The following is a 16,886-nucleotide window of genomic DNA, read 5'->3' as shown; positions in this document are numbered from 1 at the left end:
CGAATCAAGGCGTTGGAGTTGAACTGCACATTGCTATGTGCTCTGCGCAATTTTGAGCCCCCCTTCCCAGTTTCCAAGGTTCTTACCGGTGAAATCACAGTTTATATCTCCCTTCAGGGGAAACAAAAAACAGCTGCCAAAGCTCCAGCCAATAGGAGCAGCAACATTGTCGTGCCTTCCTATTAGACCACCATTTAAAATCCCCTTTAAAAACAAGGAAGTATTACCTGTAACTTAATCAGTAAAGATCTTGGGAACCGTGGTGTCCCAGAGCTGCAAAATTGCAGGATTTAGCCGTGGGGGCCCCCTCCTCCCCCGAGGGAGGGAGTTGCTGCTCTAAATTGTAATTCAATGTAAATCACAAGTGCACAGATTTTATAAGTTGTTTATAAAAGATCTGAACAATGTGTTTATTTGTGGACTGGCGGGTCTCAATTTTCAAGCCCTAGACATTTAAAAAAAAGCTTTTTTTTGTACTGGAAGTTTTTTTAAAAGTACTTTGGCTTATAAAAGGAGTACAATGTACAAATAAAATACACACATAAAATATGTTTACAGTGTGCCACTGTCCACCTTAATAATTAGCTGAGATGCTCATCTGTCACAGAAGACAGTGGCAGGAGGTCTTGTGCAGGATTCTAGCAAAATAATTTTGAGTGGTGCAGAATTGCCATGAAAACACATTATGTGAATCTGTGCCTCTGGGACACTGAACATCTCATTTTCTGTCACTGAACATCTCATCTCACGGTTTGACAAAACTACAGGTTTAAAGACACAGTGTTCCACCACAGTCCAGCCTTCAAGCTGGTCAAGCTGCCTACATCACAAAGCTCTGGAAATGCTTCTATATCATTATGTAATTAGCTTTGTTTACCGGTAGGGTCCGGCAATGCCATCATAACCTTGTTTCAAGAACGTCAAGATATAAACTTGCACCATTTATTTTTTCAAATCGTTCTAAATATTACCAAGAGGGAAACTGCACTTAAAACCATTCAATATTCATCAGTCCATGTTTCTTTATCATACAACGAAGGATTGGTTAAACAGCGGACCCAGGAAAAAGCTCTAATCAACACACCGGGTAAGTATAAAAATAAAAAAACTTTTATTAAACTACATCTTAAAAAACAAAGGACATACTAAAGACAAAACAGGGGAATTCTCCTCCCACGCGTTTCACGCTAAACAGCGCTTTCTCAAGGAGTGTCAGGCGACAGAGTGACGGCCAGAGAACTTCTACATGGATTGGGCCTCAGAGTTAATTTACTTATCCTCTGTAGTGTATATCCCCACCAGTTGTTCATACATATTCTGTCTCCTAAAACTCTGTTTTTCTTCACCTCAAGTAATTACTGTGGGACTTGTTCCGGATCACTTATTTCACCTGCATTTAATAGCTACTTCTCATACCCAGGCTTTATCATTATACATCATGGGACTATTTAAAGTTCAAGTATTCCTATTTAGGCTATTTTTTTGAAGCTATGAGTGGTTAATTTTGTTTGCTCGTGTTTGTTTATCACCAGCTTGTCAGTCTTGATCCCAAAACTTGACATAAACCTAAGTGATCATGAAGTGGTTTGTCGTTGGCACGTTACAGCGGTGGGGCTTGGGGATCGTGTTCACACTTAAAGAAGCAGGTGATACTTGGGAAAAGGCATTTCCTGGTATTTAAACTTACTCTAGTCTAAATACCAAGAAACACCAACAGGAAAGGAAGCAAAATGGTTTTGTTTGTTGTGTGTGTAGAGGGGAAAAAAGACAAACCCTCAGCTTAAGAGTTAGGCAAAAACCTCCTGAAACAAACAACATTTATTCATTTTGAAACAGTACTTTGTCAAAGACAAAACCAAAAGGAAGTGATATACATTAATACACTCAAACCCAGCAAGCTCAGAACCCAAACCCACCACACCATATATATTTGTGTCAAAAGGAGTGCTACTGGGCTTGTGACTTCGTGTATATAACAAAACACAAAAAGCCCCAGTGCTGCATCCAATATGACAAATTATATAGTTAAATAATTATCTGTTTTTCTACTCATAAATTAGTGATTTAGGTAAATTCTTAGGCCAATGTATTTTAACATAATAATTTATTATAATAGGTTGAAACAAGAACATCTACTAACTGGGCAAAAAAACATTTTCTTCACAGGGTTTAATGTTCCTAAAACTTGTTTTGGAAGTGAATAGAATAATGTCAAGAAGCAATGAAAACAAATGAAAATTATGACAGGAACACGTGCTTGACAAAGTAAATGTTGTGCGTTTGGCTAACCAGCCCCCTTTACCTGGTGGTCAGCTTGCTCATTCTACAGGGGGACACATTCCAAAGCAATCTTTACTGCATGTTTTGGTGGGACTTGCATTCTTTGCGTATATTTATGGTCTCCAGCTCTAATCTGAAGCTGGCACCCTCTGACCTTACAAGTGTCCTCGATGGTTAGGAGTTCACATAGTGAGGTCAAAGAGAGCATGACCAGAAGACTTGAGAAAAAGAAAAAACAAAATGGAGGAGGGAGCACCCTGAGAAGAAGATGAAGGGAAGCTAGCAAAAATGCCTACAGCATATTTTGTTCAGCTTCAGTGAAGTAGCATTTCCTTATCGCCACTAGAGAACAAAACAGAGCTTCATGAAAACGCTTCCTAGGTCAACCTACAAACTTTAAAGGGCAACCTTAAAAAGGATTTAGCCACCATTAACTGCATGCCATCATCAAAATAACCCAAGAATTTATGTTAAAACAAAACATGCCTTTCTTTTGGGAGGATTCTTTCAAAAACTCTGATTTTTTTTGTTAATTAAATAAATATGGATTTCATCTTGCTGAAAAAAAATATTACATTTAAATTGTCTTGATGGCCCAGGATTTTATCAAATATTTCTCACGTGGCCGTACAATCGTATTTTCTACCATACTGCAACTTGTTTCACACCCATGAAAGAATTTTAGAAACGGTTTATTTTCTTTACGCTAAAACATACCACACACAGTATACTATCACCATATGAGTGAAAATGCTTGACGTGCAACAGAATTCTGCATTTATAACATGCGGTGGGACATTTTAAAAAAAATAAAACAAACATATTTTGGCAACACTTCTATATATTTAAAAATACACAAATGACAATTTGTTACTGATCTAAAAGCACAGTACTATTTTAAACATCACACCTTCATTTTTTAGAGCAAGCCCCTCCTGTACTGATATAATTACTTTGGATTAAAAGATAGTTTGTCACTAGACATTAATTCGCTTATATGTCTATAAAAAAAGATAAAGCTATCTTCTTAAAACTTTATTCTCTCCATGTGAAAATGTGCATGGAAATGATAGTGTCATTGTCTAAAACAAATCCAAGCATAAAACGCTCCTGATTTAAGCATAGCACATTTTGTTTCCCAATGATCAAATTGTATGTATATCTTTATTTATACATCGCCAAAGTGTACTCAGCTCTTTACAAAGACAATACACTAAAGGGAATTATAATAATACAATAAGCGCAGCAAAGTCAGACAATAGGACAGGAAATCCCTGCCCCGAAGAGCTTACAATCTAAGTGGACTGTTGGGAGACTTTACAGAGACAGCAGGTGAAGGAATAAGTGCAGTAAGTGGCAATGCTTGGCCACAATGGTTGGTAGAAGTTACCAATTAAGCAAATTAGAACTTGCCGTTCAAAATAAAAGCAATTCTGCAGCCTGCAGGATAATTTGTCTAACTAAAGCTCATTCTGCATGTGGCAATATTCTATATTTCTGTAGTAAATTGAATCACAGTTGGGACATATGTAGGACACTGAGAAAGTCAGGGAAAGTGGCAACAAACTCAATCTGGAAGCCTCAAGAATTTTATTTTTTTTAGCTGACATTTTTATAATTTCATTGTTTTTTTTACCAAATATTGCCTATAGAGCAAAAATAAAGCAAAAACAAAAATGTCCAGAATAATAAAAGCATTTTCTCACGACTGGAAAATGGATATTTAATATTATAATTTAGGACATGTCCTATTTGTTTGAACTGGAAATCCCGAGTAAAATGTTGCTTAAAAAGTGTATTCCAATAACGAGGTAATAGAGAGGGGAAGAACACCTTTGTGCATCTTTATGGGAGTATTTGATGACACAGAAGGCACATTATGCTATATTCTATGTTTTAAGTCATTTATTTTTCTTTGTCAACATCCACTGGTGTCAATTTGGTTGCAAGGATTATTTACAGATAAATGAGTAATGGGCAAGATCTAATTAGTATTGGCATGATCTAATAGCATTTTTAATTTGCTCTATAAATAGACAAGAAAATGAAAAAAAAAACAATCATATTCTATCTTTCATTAACCATTGCATTATACTCACAACCAAACACCTTAGATGGAAACGAACATCCAAAAATGCACATTTAAAATTCAGAAATACATTCGCGGGGACATCCACAAACATACAAATACATCTGTTACAGTATATCAAACTCAGAATTGTGTGTGGGCAAATCCACAGTTTTCCCCCCACCCCCACGTGATCATACATTCATACTTTACACTGCTGCAATGTAAAAACAGCCTGGAAGCCTTCCCTACTAATTAGGCAAACAAGTCATAGCCATGAGGATTCTGCATTTTGTTCACCAACCACCCTTCTAAAACTGCAAGAAAACAAGTGTGCAAGGGCACTGGAGCCAATATTGTTGGCCTTTGTAACACACTTGAGAAATTACACTACGCAAACAGGTAATTGAAAAGGGAAATCACAATTTTAAACAGAGAACAACAAGTGAACATTGCCAGATAAACAGGTCAAGTTGTTGTTAATTAGAACAGTATTTTCACATTTGATCACTGAAGTCTGTGTGTGTAACATGCCATGCTCCAGTCCCCCAACATATTTTGTTGTGTCAAGAACATGTCTTAATAAAGTCCAAACGACAAGCCACAGGAATGTTTTGTTCACTCCAGCCATGTATATTTCCACAGACAAGCAGTCATGTGCCGACAAGAGAGGCAGGGAATGGTTAACCAGTGAATCATCCTGTTTTTACATGTTACATGTTGGACACCGGGTTTGATATGTTGTTGCTCTGGTAAAATTGGGAGTGTTTACCACCCCATTTCTCCAACACGAATCCCAGCCCCCATCAGTAGCTTTGTGGGTGGGACTCCCTCCCCCACTGTAGTTGCCATGTGAGTTCTGAGAAAATATGGTAACGTTCAGCAAGCTCAAAAAAGAAAGAGAGCCTGGCATGACAGGACATTAAAACAGAAGCAAGCTATTTCATTTGCCCACAACAATGGGCAATTTACACCAGTATCCACAACTGCATTAACAGAAGGTTTATTTTCTGCCATCTTAATTCTTTGGAAGTGGGTGAGGGGTCGCAATTAAAAAAAAATTGAACTTGTTTCAGGGGATATCAATTTATATATATTCTACAATATATAAGTAGAATGTGTATGAAGCGCTCGTACGTAACACATTCCAATCATTGGTAGGATGAAAACAGGTCTTCAAACAAAAACTGCCCTACATTCATATAGACATATCAATTTTTTTTTTTTTAAAGAAAGTACCATGTTATGGATTCTAAATGAGGTATTTTCACCACATTTTGTCTTCGGAGCAAAAATTGGATTTTTGATGTCTGATTCATCCTATGATTCACCTTCAACCCTATCTGTGACTAACTGAAGGGAAGTCACATGATCAGAGGCTGAAAGAGAAAGAACTGTTTTCTTTCTGGAGGAAAAAAAAAAAAAAAAAAAGCTTTCTGCAGGAGAAACAAAAGCTTGGTATTAGCTGTCCAGGGCCATTCATGGGTGGGGCCCGCATGCCAAAAACGCTGTAACGGGCTGAGGTTAATCTTAATGGGGGCCCCACTTTAACCTCCTGAATGCATCAAAAATGCAAAACCTGCACCCAACTCCCCGTTATGGTTTCCTGCACCCATAGTACTCCCGATGAAAATAGGCAGATCTATCTACCACAGAAACCGTTGTACAGAGGTATCATTCCATAGGTAATAACAATACTTTTTTTATTTTTTTTAGTAAAGTAATGTGGCCATCTTTATTTTAAAAACATGTCAAGATAAATCCTCCCCTCCCCCAGATGCACATGATATGCACTTCAGAAGCTTCCTGAATAAATAGGAGTATCCAATGACCAGGGTGATGGGTGGTCCCTAGGTCCTGAAACACTGCTGTGTATGCTATTTGGGATGAATAGATAACATAGTATTAGGAGTGTGTTTTAACTTGGGTCTAGATTAAAAAGTGTTTATATCTCTCTATAAACACATACCACTTTTGATGCAACCCATTTTCAATTATCAGCATAAATACTGCCAATCCTACATCAATACCACAGAGGTACACATGTACTCATTTCAAACACTGGATATTAAAACAGGATATTAGAAGTATAAATATAAATGAATGGTTGGTTAAGAAAAATCACTGGTTTGGATAGTGAGTCATAACACAAAGCATTTCAACTGACGGGGGGGGGGGGTGGAATGTGTTATTATTATTTATTTTTAAGGAAATTCGACCAAGCTGGCAGAAAATCTTAGATCTTGCTTTTGCATAGATCAATACTTTTCTTTCCTGTCCATTTATTGATTAAGTTTCAAATTAATGGATTCAAGTGAGTTATCGATTAGAGTTCTGAATAAAACTGGACCAATGGGGGAAAATAAAAGATCTTTATATCAATCCCTTTGCTGCAAGACGGGTCACCAACCCAACGCTGGGCAGACCCCTTAGGCAGCACAAGGGTTAATTAGAGGGGGAGAGGGAAGGGGAAAAGTATGCTTAGAAATGCCCAAGGAAGTAGTAAGCAATGAATAGCTATGACCCTCACTTCCCTGGTTTGATCAAGAGAGTCTGCAACCTGAGCCAAAGGGTGCAAATTCCTCCCATTCAAAGTTCTTCAATGGAGTGGGGGAGGGAACATTAACCCCTTATCTGCTGCAGCAAGCCACAATGTGTTAGAATGTATAATGCAGGCAGTGATAGGTTTAGCACATGGTGGTTAGAAAATATCCACCAGCTTCACATTTTTAGGTCATTTTAATTTAGGTCACGTGAGAGAATTACTATAAGAGCACGGAAAAATTAAGAAATAAGCTCAAATTAATTAACCGTTGTAAAGGTCGAAATAAGCCATTTCTGTCTATATCTCTATTCAACCCTTTGTTTGCTACAATACTGCATGTACTTGGTATCCTTTGCAACCAATGCCATCCTTCTGTGCTAAAGATGAAAAATATACTAAACCTATTTTGAATTTCTGGCTATGAGGGAGATTACACAATGATTCATTAAAAACACCGGCTAATTTTTTATTTATTTTGTAGCCACGGTGGTTTATTTTGTCTAGTTACCAAGCAAATTTACATAATAGGGCTGTAGCAAATTTAGAAACGACAGATTTCAAAGATTTTTCTTCTGGTTAGAGCACCCTAAATACAAAAGGGAAGCAAATCTGATGCTTTCAAATTTCCAATGATGATTACCAGACATATTTATGGTATATCTGATGATCAGCTCCATTTCTACCAAACACACTGCATTTCTCTACAACTATGAGTTAATATGAATGCTTTTCGAGGGCAGTGTCAAATGTGATAGTCCGGGGATTTCCAACCAATATTCAACAAATAGAGAATTCTGTTAAGAACCAACCGACATATATAGAATCGCTTTACATGGATTCTAGGCCTTCGTAAAAGGAAGAAAAACAAAAACAAAACCTGAATACTGTTACACACTTAAAATACCTTGTTCATCATATGTAAGGTCATTGAAGATGCCACACAGATAGGATTATGAAAAATTACATATAGGGTACTAACATATATAGAATAAAATAATGGTGATTAAAAAAAATTTTCAAAATAAAAACACCAAGCCTGGAGAATGAAATCCAGACATTCCTGCAAGCAGGTCAGAGGACAATGTTTAATTGATCAGTTGACAGTGTTTCAGGACTAAATATAGATATAATAGATTGATGAAAAAAAGCAACAAAAATCTAAATTAGGTATTCAAATGTAGATTTTATGCAGCATACTATAGAATTGAGAGAATTATATGTTAATGACAATGGATTGACAGTGTATATTAAGCATGAAATCAAAAGAGGGTAATTGTGCATTGGTATTGCATTCTTTTGCATATAGGGACAAACCTAGCAGTACTCCTGTAGTGTGAAATGACTGTATATGGTGCTCTTACCAAAAATATATCTTCTTCACTCCTAGTTTTTGCCCTGCTAGTAGAATGAAATACACAGAAAATAATGGGTACATTGTTTTTGATCCACTTAAAATACTCAAGTTATTCTGTGTATTTAAGACTATTTGACAAATAAGAGTGTTAAAATAGGGCTACACAAATCGGAAAAGGTAACAGACATACATTAAGCAAAAACAAAGTGCACAAGAATATAGCTGGAGAGGTAAAACATTCAATATGGAAAAAACACAAAAACATCCATCGATATTGATGCACAAGTGATATTTAATAACCTAATCAATAAAGGCAACAGACGAAGGGGAAAAAAATATCCATATGAAGACAATGCTATCCCACAGGCAATGTCTTTAAATATAATGTATAACCCTGTTCATGTAATGGAACCATGTATTGTTATAACTCTGTGCCCAGGACATACTTGAAAACGAGAGGTAACTCTCCATGATTTACTTCCTGGTAAAACATTTGATAAATAAATGTGAAAAATGTAACAGTTTTCTGCCAATACCATCTGCAATTTTAAATAGTTAACAAACATCATTACAACATTGTTAAAAAGCCATGTTACTAGAACACAACTTCCTTAAAAGCAGAAGGTATGTTTTGTTACTGAATGTATTTAGTTTAATCCAAGTGGATGGTTGCAATGAAGTTTGCTCCTGAGGCAGCAAGGGCATCAATTAACACTGAAAAACCACACCATCATTTTCTACAATTAATGCAATAGCTAATTATCTATGACAATTGGAACACAGATGAGTCACAAACAGAAACCTTAGACAAATTAACTTGGTGTAAAAGAAATTGAAAAAAACTTTATATATACTAATGTGCAGCTATTTATTAGGAAGGAAAACAACATTGGAGCATATTTTCATTTATTTTATTTAGAAAAATTATTTGAATGTCTTTGGGTACCTGCATGTGCAGGTCGTACCTTCTTTCAACAAAAAAGAGAGAAAGAGATTTTGCTGTTGAAGTTTATAAAAAGGTCCGGTAAAATGAAGGGGCACCCGCGTGTATATTCTAGAATACAGTGTGTAATGCAATACAGGGATAACAGTAGCAGATACAACATTAGAACCAACCCTGTCTGGAAAAAAAAGGGTTTCCGGTTTAAGGTATATATGTTCTTGGTCATGTGTATAATAGAGAGATGTACAATATCAGCACAACTACAAATGTACACAAAATATAATGTACTGATTGATCTGTTACTACTTCGCCTTGCACACATCACGGTCAAATAGGAAACAACTTAATTCAATATACTTTCGCACACACAAAAACTCCACTAACTGTACCAGTAGGCAGTTAAGTAAATAATGCAGAATAACTTTCCTTTAATCTATGGAAGCAAAATATTGTTCTTGTTCATACCGCTGATACAAATAAATATGCAACTTTCTAACAACTGAGCTTAGAAGCCACAAGAGATATGAAAGGCAGGGAAATCAACAATAAATAGGCGTTTCATGTTGCTTGTTTTTTTCCATTAAAATACTCAATATAATATAATCTGTTGCAATCTGGCAAATTTTTTTTTTTTACTAGATTTGACCTCAAATTTTGCCATAATGATTCTTAAATGTGTAAGGAAACTATTTGAAGTTTCCAATTGTCTTCAGTATATCGGCAAAAATATTAGATTACTATTGTACATCCTTCCCATGAGACCATAATTCTAATATATTGATTGATTCACATATAGCTTCAGTACAATTTGCTGAGGTACGTACATGAATATTTTTTACCAGTTTATTGAATACAATATTCATAACAAAGCTTTATTTGGATGACTGACATTCTGCAGAGCCAATAAACAGTTAGCTTCATACAGCAAAAGGGGGGAAACTGTTCTAGCTGCTTAGCCACTTCAAGTACTATGCAGATGTAACTATCACTGGCAGCTTTTATTTTCATAAACAAAGAGTAGATCAAAGACACAAAATAAAAATAAAATTTCCCAATGGACACATCTATATCAAAATTGTAAAACATAAAATAAACAAGTATAATATGCATATTCTTGTTTAGAACTGTAATAAGACACATGGGGCAAACTATAGTTGTGTGAAAATAATGCCTAGTAAAAAACATAAATCTCCTAAACCAACATTAGAACTATCAAATGATTCCAGTAGCTGTGTTGATTGGAGCAAAGAGTGGGCTATTTGCAGGCTGTATATACATTTCATTACACAAGTAAGAATTATGCTTAGATGTTGCTCAGCTTGTGCTTTCGAGACTTGAGAGCTTCCCTCCCATCTACAATATTCTATATATACACACACAGAAATACACACATCTGTTCTCTAGGTCTGTACCATCAATTAGTCCACTAAACGGTTTGGAAATTACATCTACTGGAGATAGTCAAAACAATTACACCATTTACAAAAAACAATAGAGTAACTTAAGTTACTGGGTAAAAAAAATAGTTGACATGCCTTTGATATTCATGCACAGTGGAGTGGTAGTAAAGCACTGACCTTATCTTATGCCACTATGGATATATTTCAAGACTAAGTTCATCTGAACAAGACCATGACCACCAAACTCTGCTAAATATACAGAGGATAATCTACACATATATTTATGAAGGTCTTTCATCTCCCTTTATAGCGCTGCAGAATATGTTGACACATTTTAAGTGCTGTATATCGAAATATGCTCCAAGAGTTAAAATCAAACGTTTCTTGGCAATAACATATTTGATCGAAAGTATGGGAATATGAAAGTGTAGACAGGAGATCATTGACTATATATGTTATGTTAGTCTATACAGAGGTATATAATGTAGAAATAGTGGTCAGTAAATTAAAATATGCAATCAATATGTTGATTTATGGCCAAGTAAGCAGCGCCCTGTGTGGATACTATACCTCAAATCGTGTTTTATGGCAACTGTTTTAGTGCAATAAAATGCAAGGTTTCCATAAGAATAAGGAAAGCTATACAGATAGAAACAGGAAACATTTCATTTGGGGATACTACTCCAGCACTTCCAACTGCTTGATGTGACAGTGTTACAGCACGTGACATGAAGGCTGATATACAGTAGATCAGGGGTAGCCAACTCAAGTCCTCAAGAGAAACCAACAGGTGCGATTTTCTGCATATCCCTGCTTCAGCACAGGTGGCCCAGTCAGTGTCTCAGTCGAAGATTGATTGAGCCACCTGTGCCAAAGCAGGCATATCCTGAAAACCTGACCTGTTGGTAGCTCTTGAGAACTGGAGTTGGCTACCCCTGCAGTAAATTATGCCGCTTGTAGTCACACCGTTTGTTTGTAACATCTCGTTGAATATTTCGCTGAAAAGTACGCTGAAAACAGTCACAGTGTAATCAATACACGGTTCGTAGATTTATTTTATTTTCACGGAGTCACAAGTTATTACAGTTCTCTGACAGTATTTAAATACAATGATAGGATGTCATACAATGGCATAGGCTGGGAATCCAGCACAAACATAAGAACATCAACCATTGAAAAGGATTCACTAATAGACTAATATATATATAGTTGAAAGAAACAAAATATATTAACAGTCTAGCCAAGCCTTTAATGACTTTACAGCATTCATGCATCTCTTTACTTTCATTGTAAACATTCAAGAAATAAGGAAAATATCAGAATTGCATCAATCTACATGAACAAAATGTGATGCTGCATTTTCTATGTAGTATATCCCTGCAGTTATCAAATGATAACATTGTTATGTATAATTTGACGGTTTTTAAAAACAAATAAGAAAATTGTAAAACCTTTAAACATTGGTTACAATCTAGTAAATCCAAATTACCAATGTCACATTTCCCAATACATTTTCTAATAAAATGTTGACGTTTCTTGATGAACATCCACACACTGTACTTGATGAAGTCCTTCTGCCATCAATTGCCATTACATGTGCATTCCTATGTTATCATTTTTAAAGGAAATGTTACACTACATTAACTACTGTGTGATTTTAAACTCAAATCAGAAGGCAAACATTTGTATTCCAATTAGATACTAATACAGATACAGTGTCTTGGTAAAATAGTGCATGTAATTTACAAGAGACAGAAATATGGATAACTGCCTCTAATTAGCCATGCAACACGGGTCCATTTAAGGCTCTACTAATTGAATTTAGTACTAGGAATATACATATAGATATATAGATACTGTATATCTTTCTATCCTGGAGCTATCTACTGATGCAACAAATACAAAGTGTTCCTGCAGAACAACAGTCAAATGTATTTTTTATTTTTAACAGTCACATATGACTACATTCAACCTCTCTGATTATACACACACACACAAACACAATATACATTACTGTTAAATGGCTCCCTGATTCATTATATTATAAAAAGGGTATTCTATTGGCTGCCAACCAATATAAACACAAGTTCATTTAATCATATTAATCAGCTACATCTCTCTCAATTCATAATGTCGGTATAATGACAAATTGGAATATTACAGTAAGAAAAGGAAAATAATTCATAAGCATATGTAAAAACATTGTAATTCAAAATTACACTAGTATTGCCAAGAATAAGTCAGAGAAAAACAACCAGCCAATAGCTTTATATATTAAAACAGTTAATATAACTAAGTCGTGCTAAAAATCATCACTGCTTTAAAATACTGAAAAATATATTGCATTTACATATAAGATTTTTAAAAAGGATTGTAATTCTAATATTTTTAAGTGTATTTAATGCCCAAGACAGGTACGCAAGCAATATAAATGTGCCATATCATTTCATTTAGTAGTTAAAAAGCTCACATAATTTTTTATGGACATTTTTGGCATAAGAAAATAACATCTTAATGTTTTAATGTTAGGGTGAGAAAAAAGGAAACTAAAGATACAATTACAGAAGTTTTTTCTTTTCTTTTTTAGTTTATTCATCTATAAAGTAAATTTATGAGATCGTAAAAATCAATTTAACGACCCAGGGAAGGTTCAAATGAAAAAGGGGACCAGAAGACTGATCGCAATCAGATCTGAGAGAGATTTAGGTAACTGGATCTCAGGGAAGGAAAAAAAACCCACATGGCCAAAGAATAGGCTGGTTCATGTCCAGCAAAAAGCAGGAAGAGGAAAGAATGAGGGGGGGGGGGGAGAAAGAATAAAGCATGTCCCTTCCATAAAAATAATCCCCCACGCGTTTGATTTCACACTTTCCACCTATTATTTGTTGAAACAGACAAAGCACAGAGTCGCAGGCCTGGGCGAAAGCTATCTAGCAAAGAGCTGGGAGATGTCCCCATGTGACCCATCAGGCTCCATGTCACCAGAGCTTTGTCTCTTTGGGGCTGAACCATGGCCCCAATCAAAGCAATCACAAGACAGTATAGGAATACAAGAGGATGGACAAGGACAGATCTGCATTAATCAAATAAAATACATGCTTATATACATATAAAAACAATGATCAAAAACCAACAAAACTACCAACTAATTTCCAGTTTTTACACAAAAGTGTAAACGTCATATACAGTGGGCAGCAGAGTCACACAATCACCATTAATGGCATACTGAAAACAGGAATACATTTTGCAATGCATGAAGCACCAAAACACCCACCATTTGGGATATTTAAAACCCCATCATAGTCTGATGTGCCAGGGACACCTTGCTATGTTGTCTGTGTTTAGGGCTTTGACAGTGGATGGCATAGCAAGATTGGAAACACTATCTTAGTAGAAGCAATGTTCTGGAAGTGGCCCCTCTGGCTAACTCTTACATTCCAGTGGGACTTTAAACACACTGCTATTGGGGGGGGAGGGGGGTATAAAACTGTGATTGCAGGTGGCAGTGCTGAAGCATAACATGTTCTTTTAACTCCAACCCTGAATGATACTCATTGCAGCCACTTTGGGCAGGGTCAATCTATTAAAACCAAACAGCACTGCAGGCACCTCTCTGGTATGGAAGGGGTTATCTTCTCCCCCCCCCTCCCCCACCCCACAGAAGAAAATCACAGACCCCCAACACAGCAGCCACAACCACCCTGCAAAGTCACATCTGTCTGAAGGCAGAGGCAGCCTGAGATGCATGTTTTGTGGAGCAGTGTTGTGATTTCACACGGCCCTGGGAGATAAGTAAAACTCGGTCACAGTCCACACGTTAGCAAAGTATAAACATGCACCGCCTCTAGCCACATGCTCCCATGACTTGTGCGCCCAGAAAGAGACAGGGCAGGAGCTCACACCAGATCTCCTGCTGCTCAGAACCGGGGCACAGGGACCCAGCAGCCCCATTAAAACGTGGCTGTTGACTTTACTATTATTCACTCCCAGCTATTATATGGTTGTGTTGATCCTTTCTAAAATGTCTGAACTGAAGCGATCCTGTCAACTTGCGGGTGAAAGCCAACAGCTCTGCAATTTGATCGCAATCCGGAAAACACACACACTTGTTTTTTTTAATATATATATAGACATTACAGCTAACCGTATAAGTGGATCAACACCGTTTCCAAAACTCAAGTGATTACATAAAATCGGGACAGTGGGATATCTGCAGATTATTAACCATTTCCTCTCATATACAGCTAAACGAAGTGGGATTAACCCCATTCAGAGCCACGGTGACATAACAACGCCAAATCCTGCGGCTCTGCAGGGATCGGTGCAAAGTGATCACTGCAACAATGTTTACAGTTCAGCCCTGAAGAAATGTTATGGGGTTCAGTGTAAACCACTGCCTGCAGTTACACCCCTGTTACAGTAACTGGTGCCAGGCAATGCGCTGCAGCCCCTTTCTGCTACTGAAGGGGTCAAAGTGGGTGGCTGAGTTATCCGTATCCTTGTGGGTGGTTAGCAGAGAGAGGGAAAGAGGTGGGGGGGGGGGGGCAGACTTACTTGGTGTACAAAAACATCGACTGGGTTTTCCAAGGGGCTTCCCTCCCGGCTGGTCATAGAGATGAAACCGAATCCCATCCGCACATTGAACCACTTGCAATGGCCTGCACCCCGCAGGACCTGGGAGCCCCCCTCCTCCTCCTCCTCCTCCTCTTCCTCTTCTTCCTGCTCTGGCAGCTTTCCCTGCTCTTCTCCACCACCTTTACCATCTCCTCCTGGAAATAAATCAAGGGAGGGGGAGGGGAAAAGTTAATCAGAAACAATACTATGTATATGCAGTATACACACAAGGACGATGATGATGATGATGATGATGATGATGATGATGATGATGATGATGATGATGATGATGATGATGCTATCACAGTGCACACACACTTGCACACATCCTGCATGCCAGGGAATATCCAGCTCTTGTGCACAACGCGCCATTCAATGCAGAGCAAGACCCGGTGCCTTTATTTATGAAGCGGTGTGCTTGCGCCGATCGCTCGCCCAACCAAGGGCATTTAACTCGATCGCTGCTGGGGTTTGGACGATCCCATTTACGAGGAGGGTAATAACACCCCCCCCCCCCCCCTCGGGCTCCTCTCCCGCACGGCGCGGGGAGGGAGGTGAAGCGAGGTATGGGGGACGGTTGCACAACAACTTGTTATTGTACATGCACTGGAGCCAGGGGTTTTTTTTTGCAATGTGCATCCCCAGGAGTGAAAAAGTTATGATCAAAATCAGGGCAGGTGGAATACAGTTTGCACGAGGCATTCTTTCACAAGCTTATCTCCATTACACCAAACAATTCAAAACAAAAAGCCCCCCCCCCCCCCCAAAGAAACTTTCTGCACTCGTTTTCTGAATAAATCCTGGGCGCCACATAATTTTTTTTTGATAGATCGGCAACAATAAATAAATAAAAAAGTCCCTCTCCTCCCCTCTCTCGTCATTCCGCAAGCATTGTTGTCGTTGTTCTTTAAAATAGAAAATACGCATAAAAAAAATGATATATGAATTAACCTTCGGCCATGATGCCCTCTGCTCCAGAAACGAGAGATGAGAAGTTTCCTTTTTGATCGGGGCGATCTTGTGCATCAATGTGACATCCCGATTTGCAGCGATCCCAAGTTTAGCTCGCATGGTCTAGCGTGCTCTCCCCCTTGTGCTGCTCCCTGCGCTGCTCCGTGCTCGCTCCCCGGCCCCCTTCGCGCACACGTGACTCTGGCAATGACATGCCTTCTTGCTGCTGCTAATCTCACCCACGGAGCCGTGAGGGGCTGGCAGGAGCTGCGTGCAGCCAATCGCCACCTCACCCGAGGCTGCCACGGAAATTATTTATGAATGAACGAGGGAGAAGGCGGCGCGGGGGGCGGGGGGGGGGTAGAGGGAGTACTCCAACACGCCAGTGTCTTCTCACACACATAAGAGGAGCATCACTAAGGGAAGACGTCCCCGGTGTCATGTGCAAATGCTGCACCATACATGAACACATCGCTCAGGCATTTGTACTTTCATATGATGCGTTAAGGTTGTCTTTTTTTTTTTTATTGTTTTGTATTTTTACATTTATTTATGTTGTCGTATCTACATCTTTAATCCCTTTGCTTTTTAAAAAAAATATATATATATATTATTGAATACATGGGGTAATTTTACGCATTTTAATGTCAATGTGTGCGCATAATACAAGTAACAGAAATATGTATATGTTCTCAAATGAATGTACTATGTACCTAGTGTACATATGCATG

The 16,886-nt window shown here is 37.8% G+C and overlaps 1 protein-coding gene across 1 annotated transcript in view; it reads right to left on the bottom strand.

Annotated features, from left to right (window-relative positions):
• The window catches only part of LIN28B (lin-28 RNA binding posttranscriptional regulator B), an 80,260-nt gene extending 63,826 nt beyond the window's left edge, over positions 1-16,434 (bottom strand). Inside the window, exons 1-2 of the mRNA XM_075597534.1 lie at positions 16,156-16,434; positions 15,145-15,359 (exon numbers count right to left, since the gene is read on the bottom strand). Coding sequence (XP_075453649.1) covers positions 15,145-15,359; positions 16,156-16,165 — 225 coding nt within the window. The 5' untranslated portion in view covers positions 16,166-16,434. The remainder of the gene's footprint in view (positions 1-15,144; positions 15,360-16,155) is intronic.
• Between the last annotated feature and the right edge of the window lie 452 nt (positions 16,435-16,886).

This window comes from Ascaphus truei, chromosome 4 (assembly GCF_040206685.1).
Source record: "Ascaphus truei isolate aAscTru1 chromosome 4, aAscTru1.hap1, whole genome shotgun sequence".
NCBI classification, from domain to species: Eukaryota; Metazoa; Chordata; class Amphibia; order Anura; family Ascaphidae; genus Ascaphus; species Ascaphus truei.
This window is presented reverse-complemented; position numbering and strand designations above follow the sequence as displayed.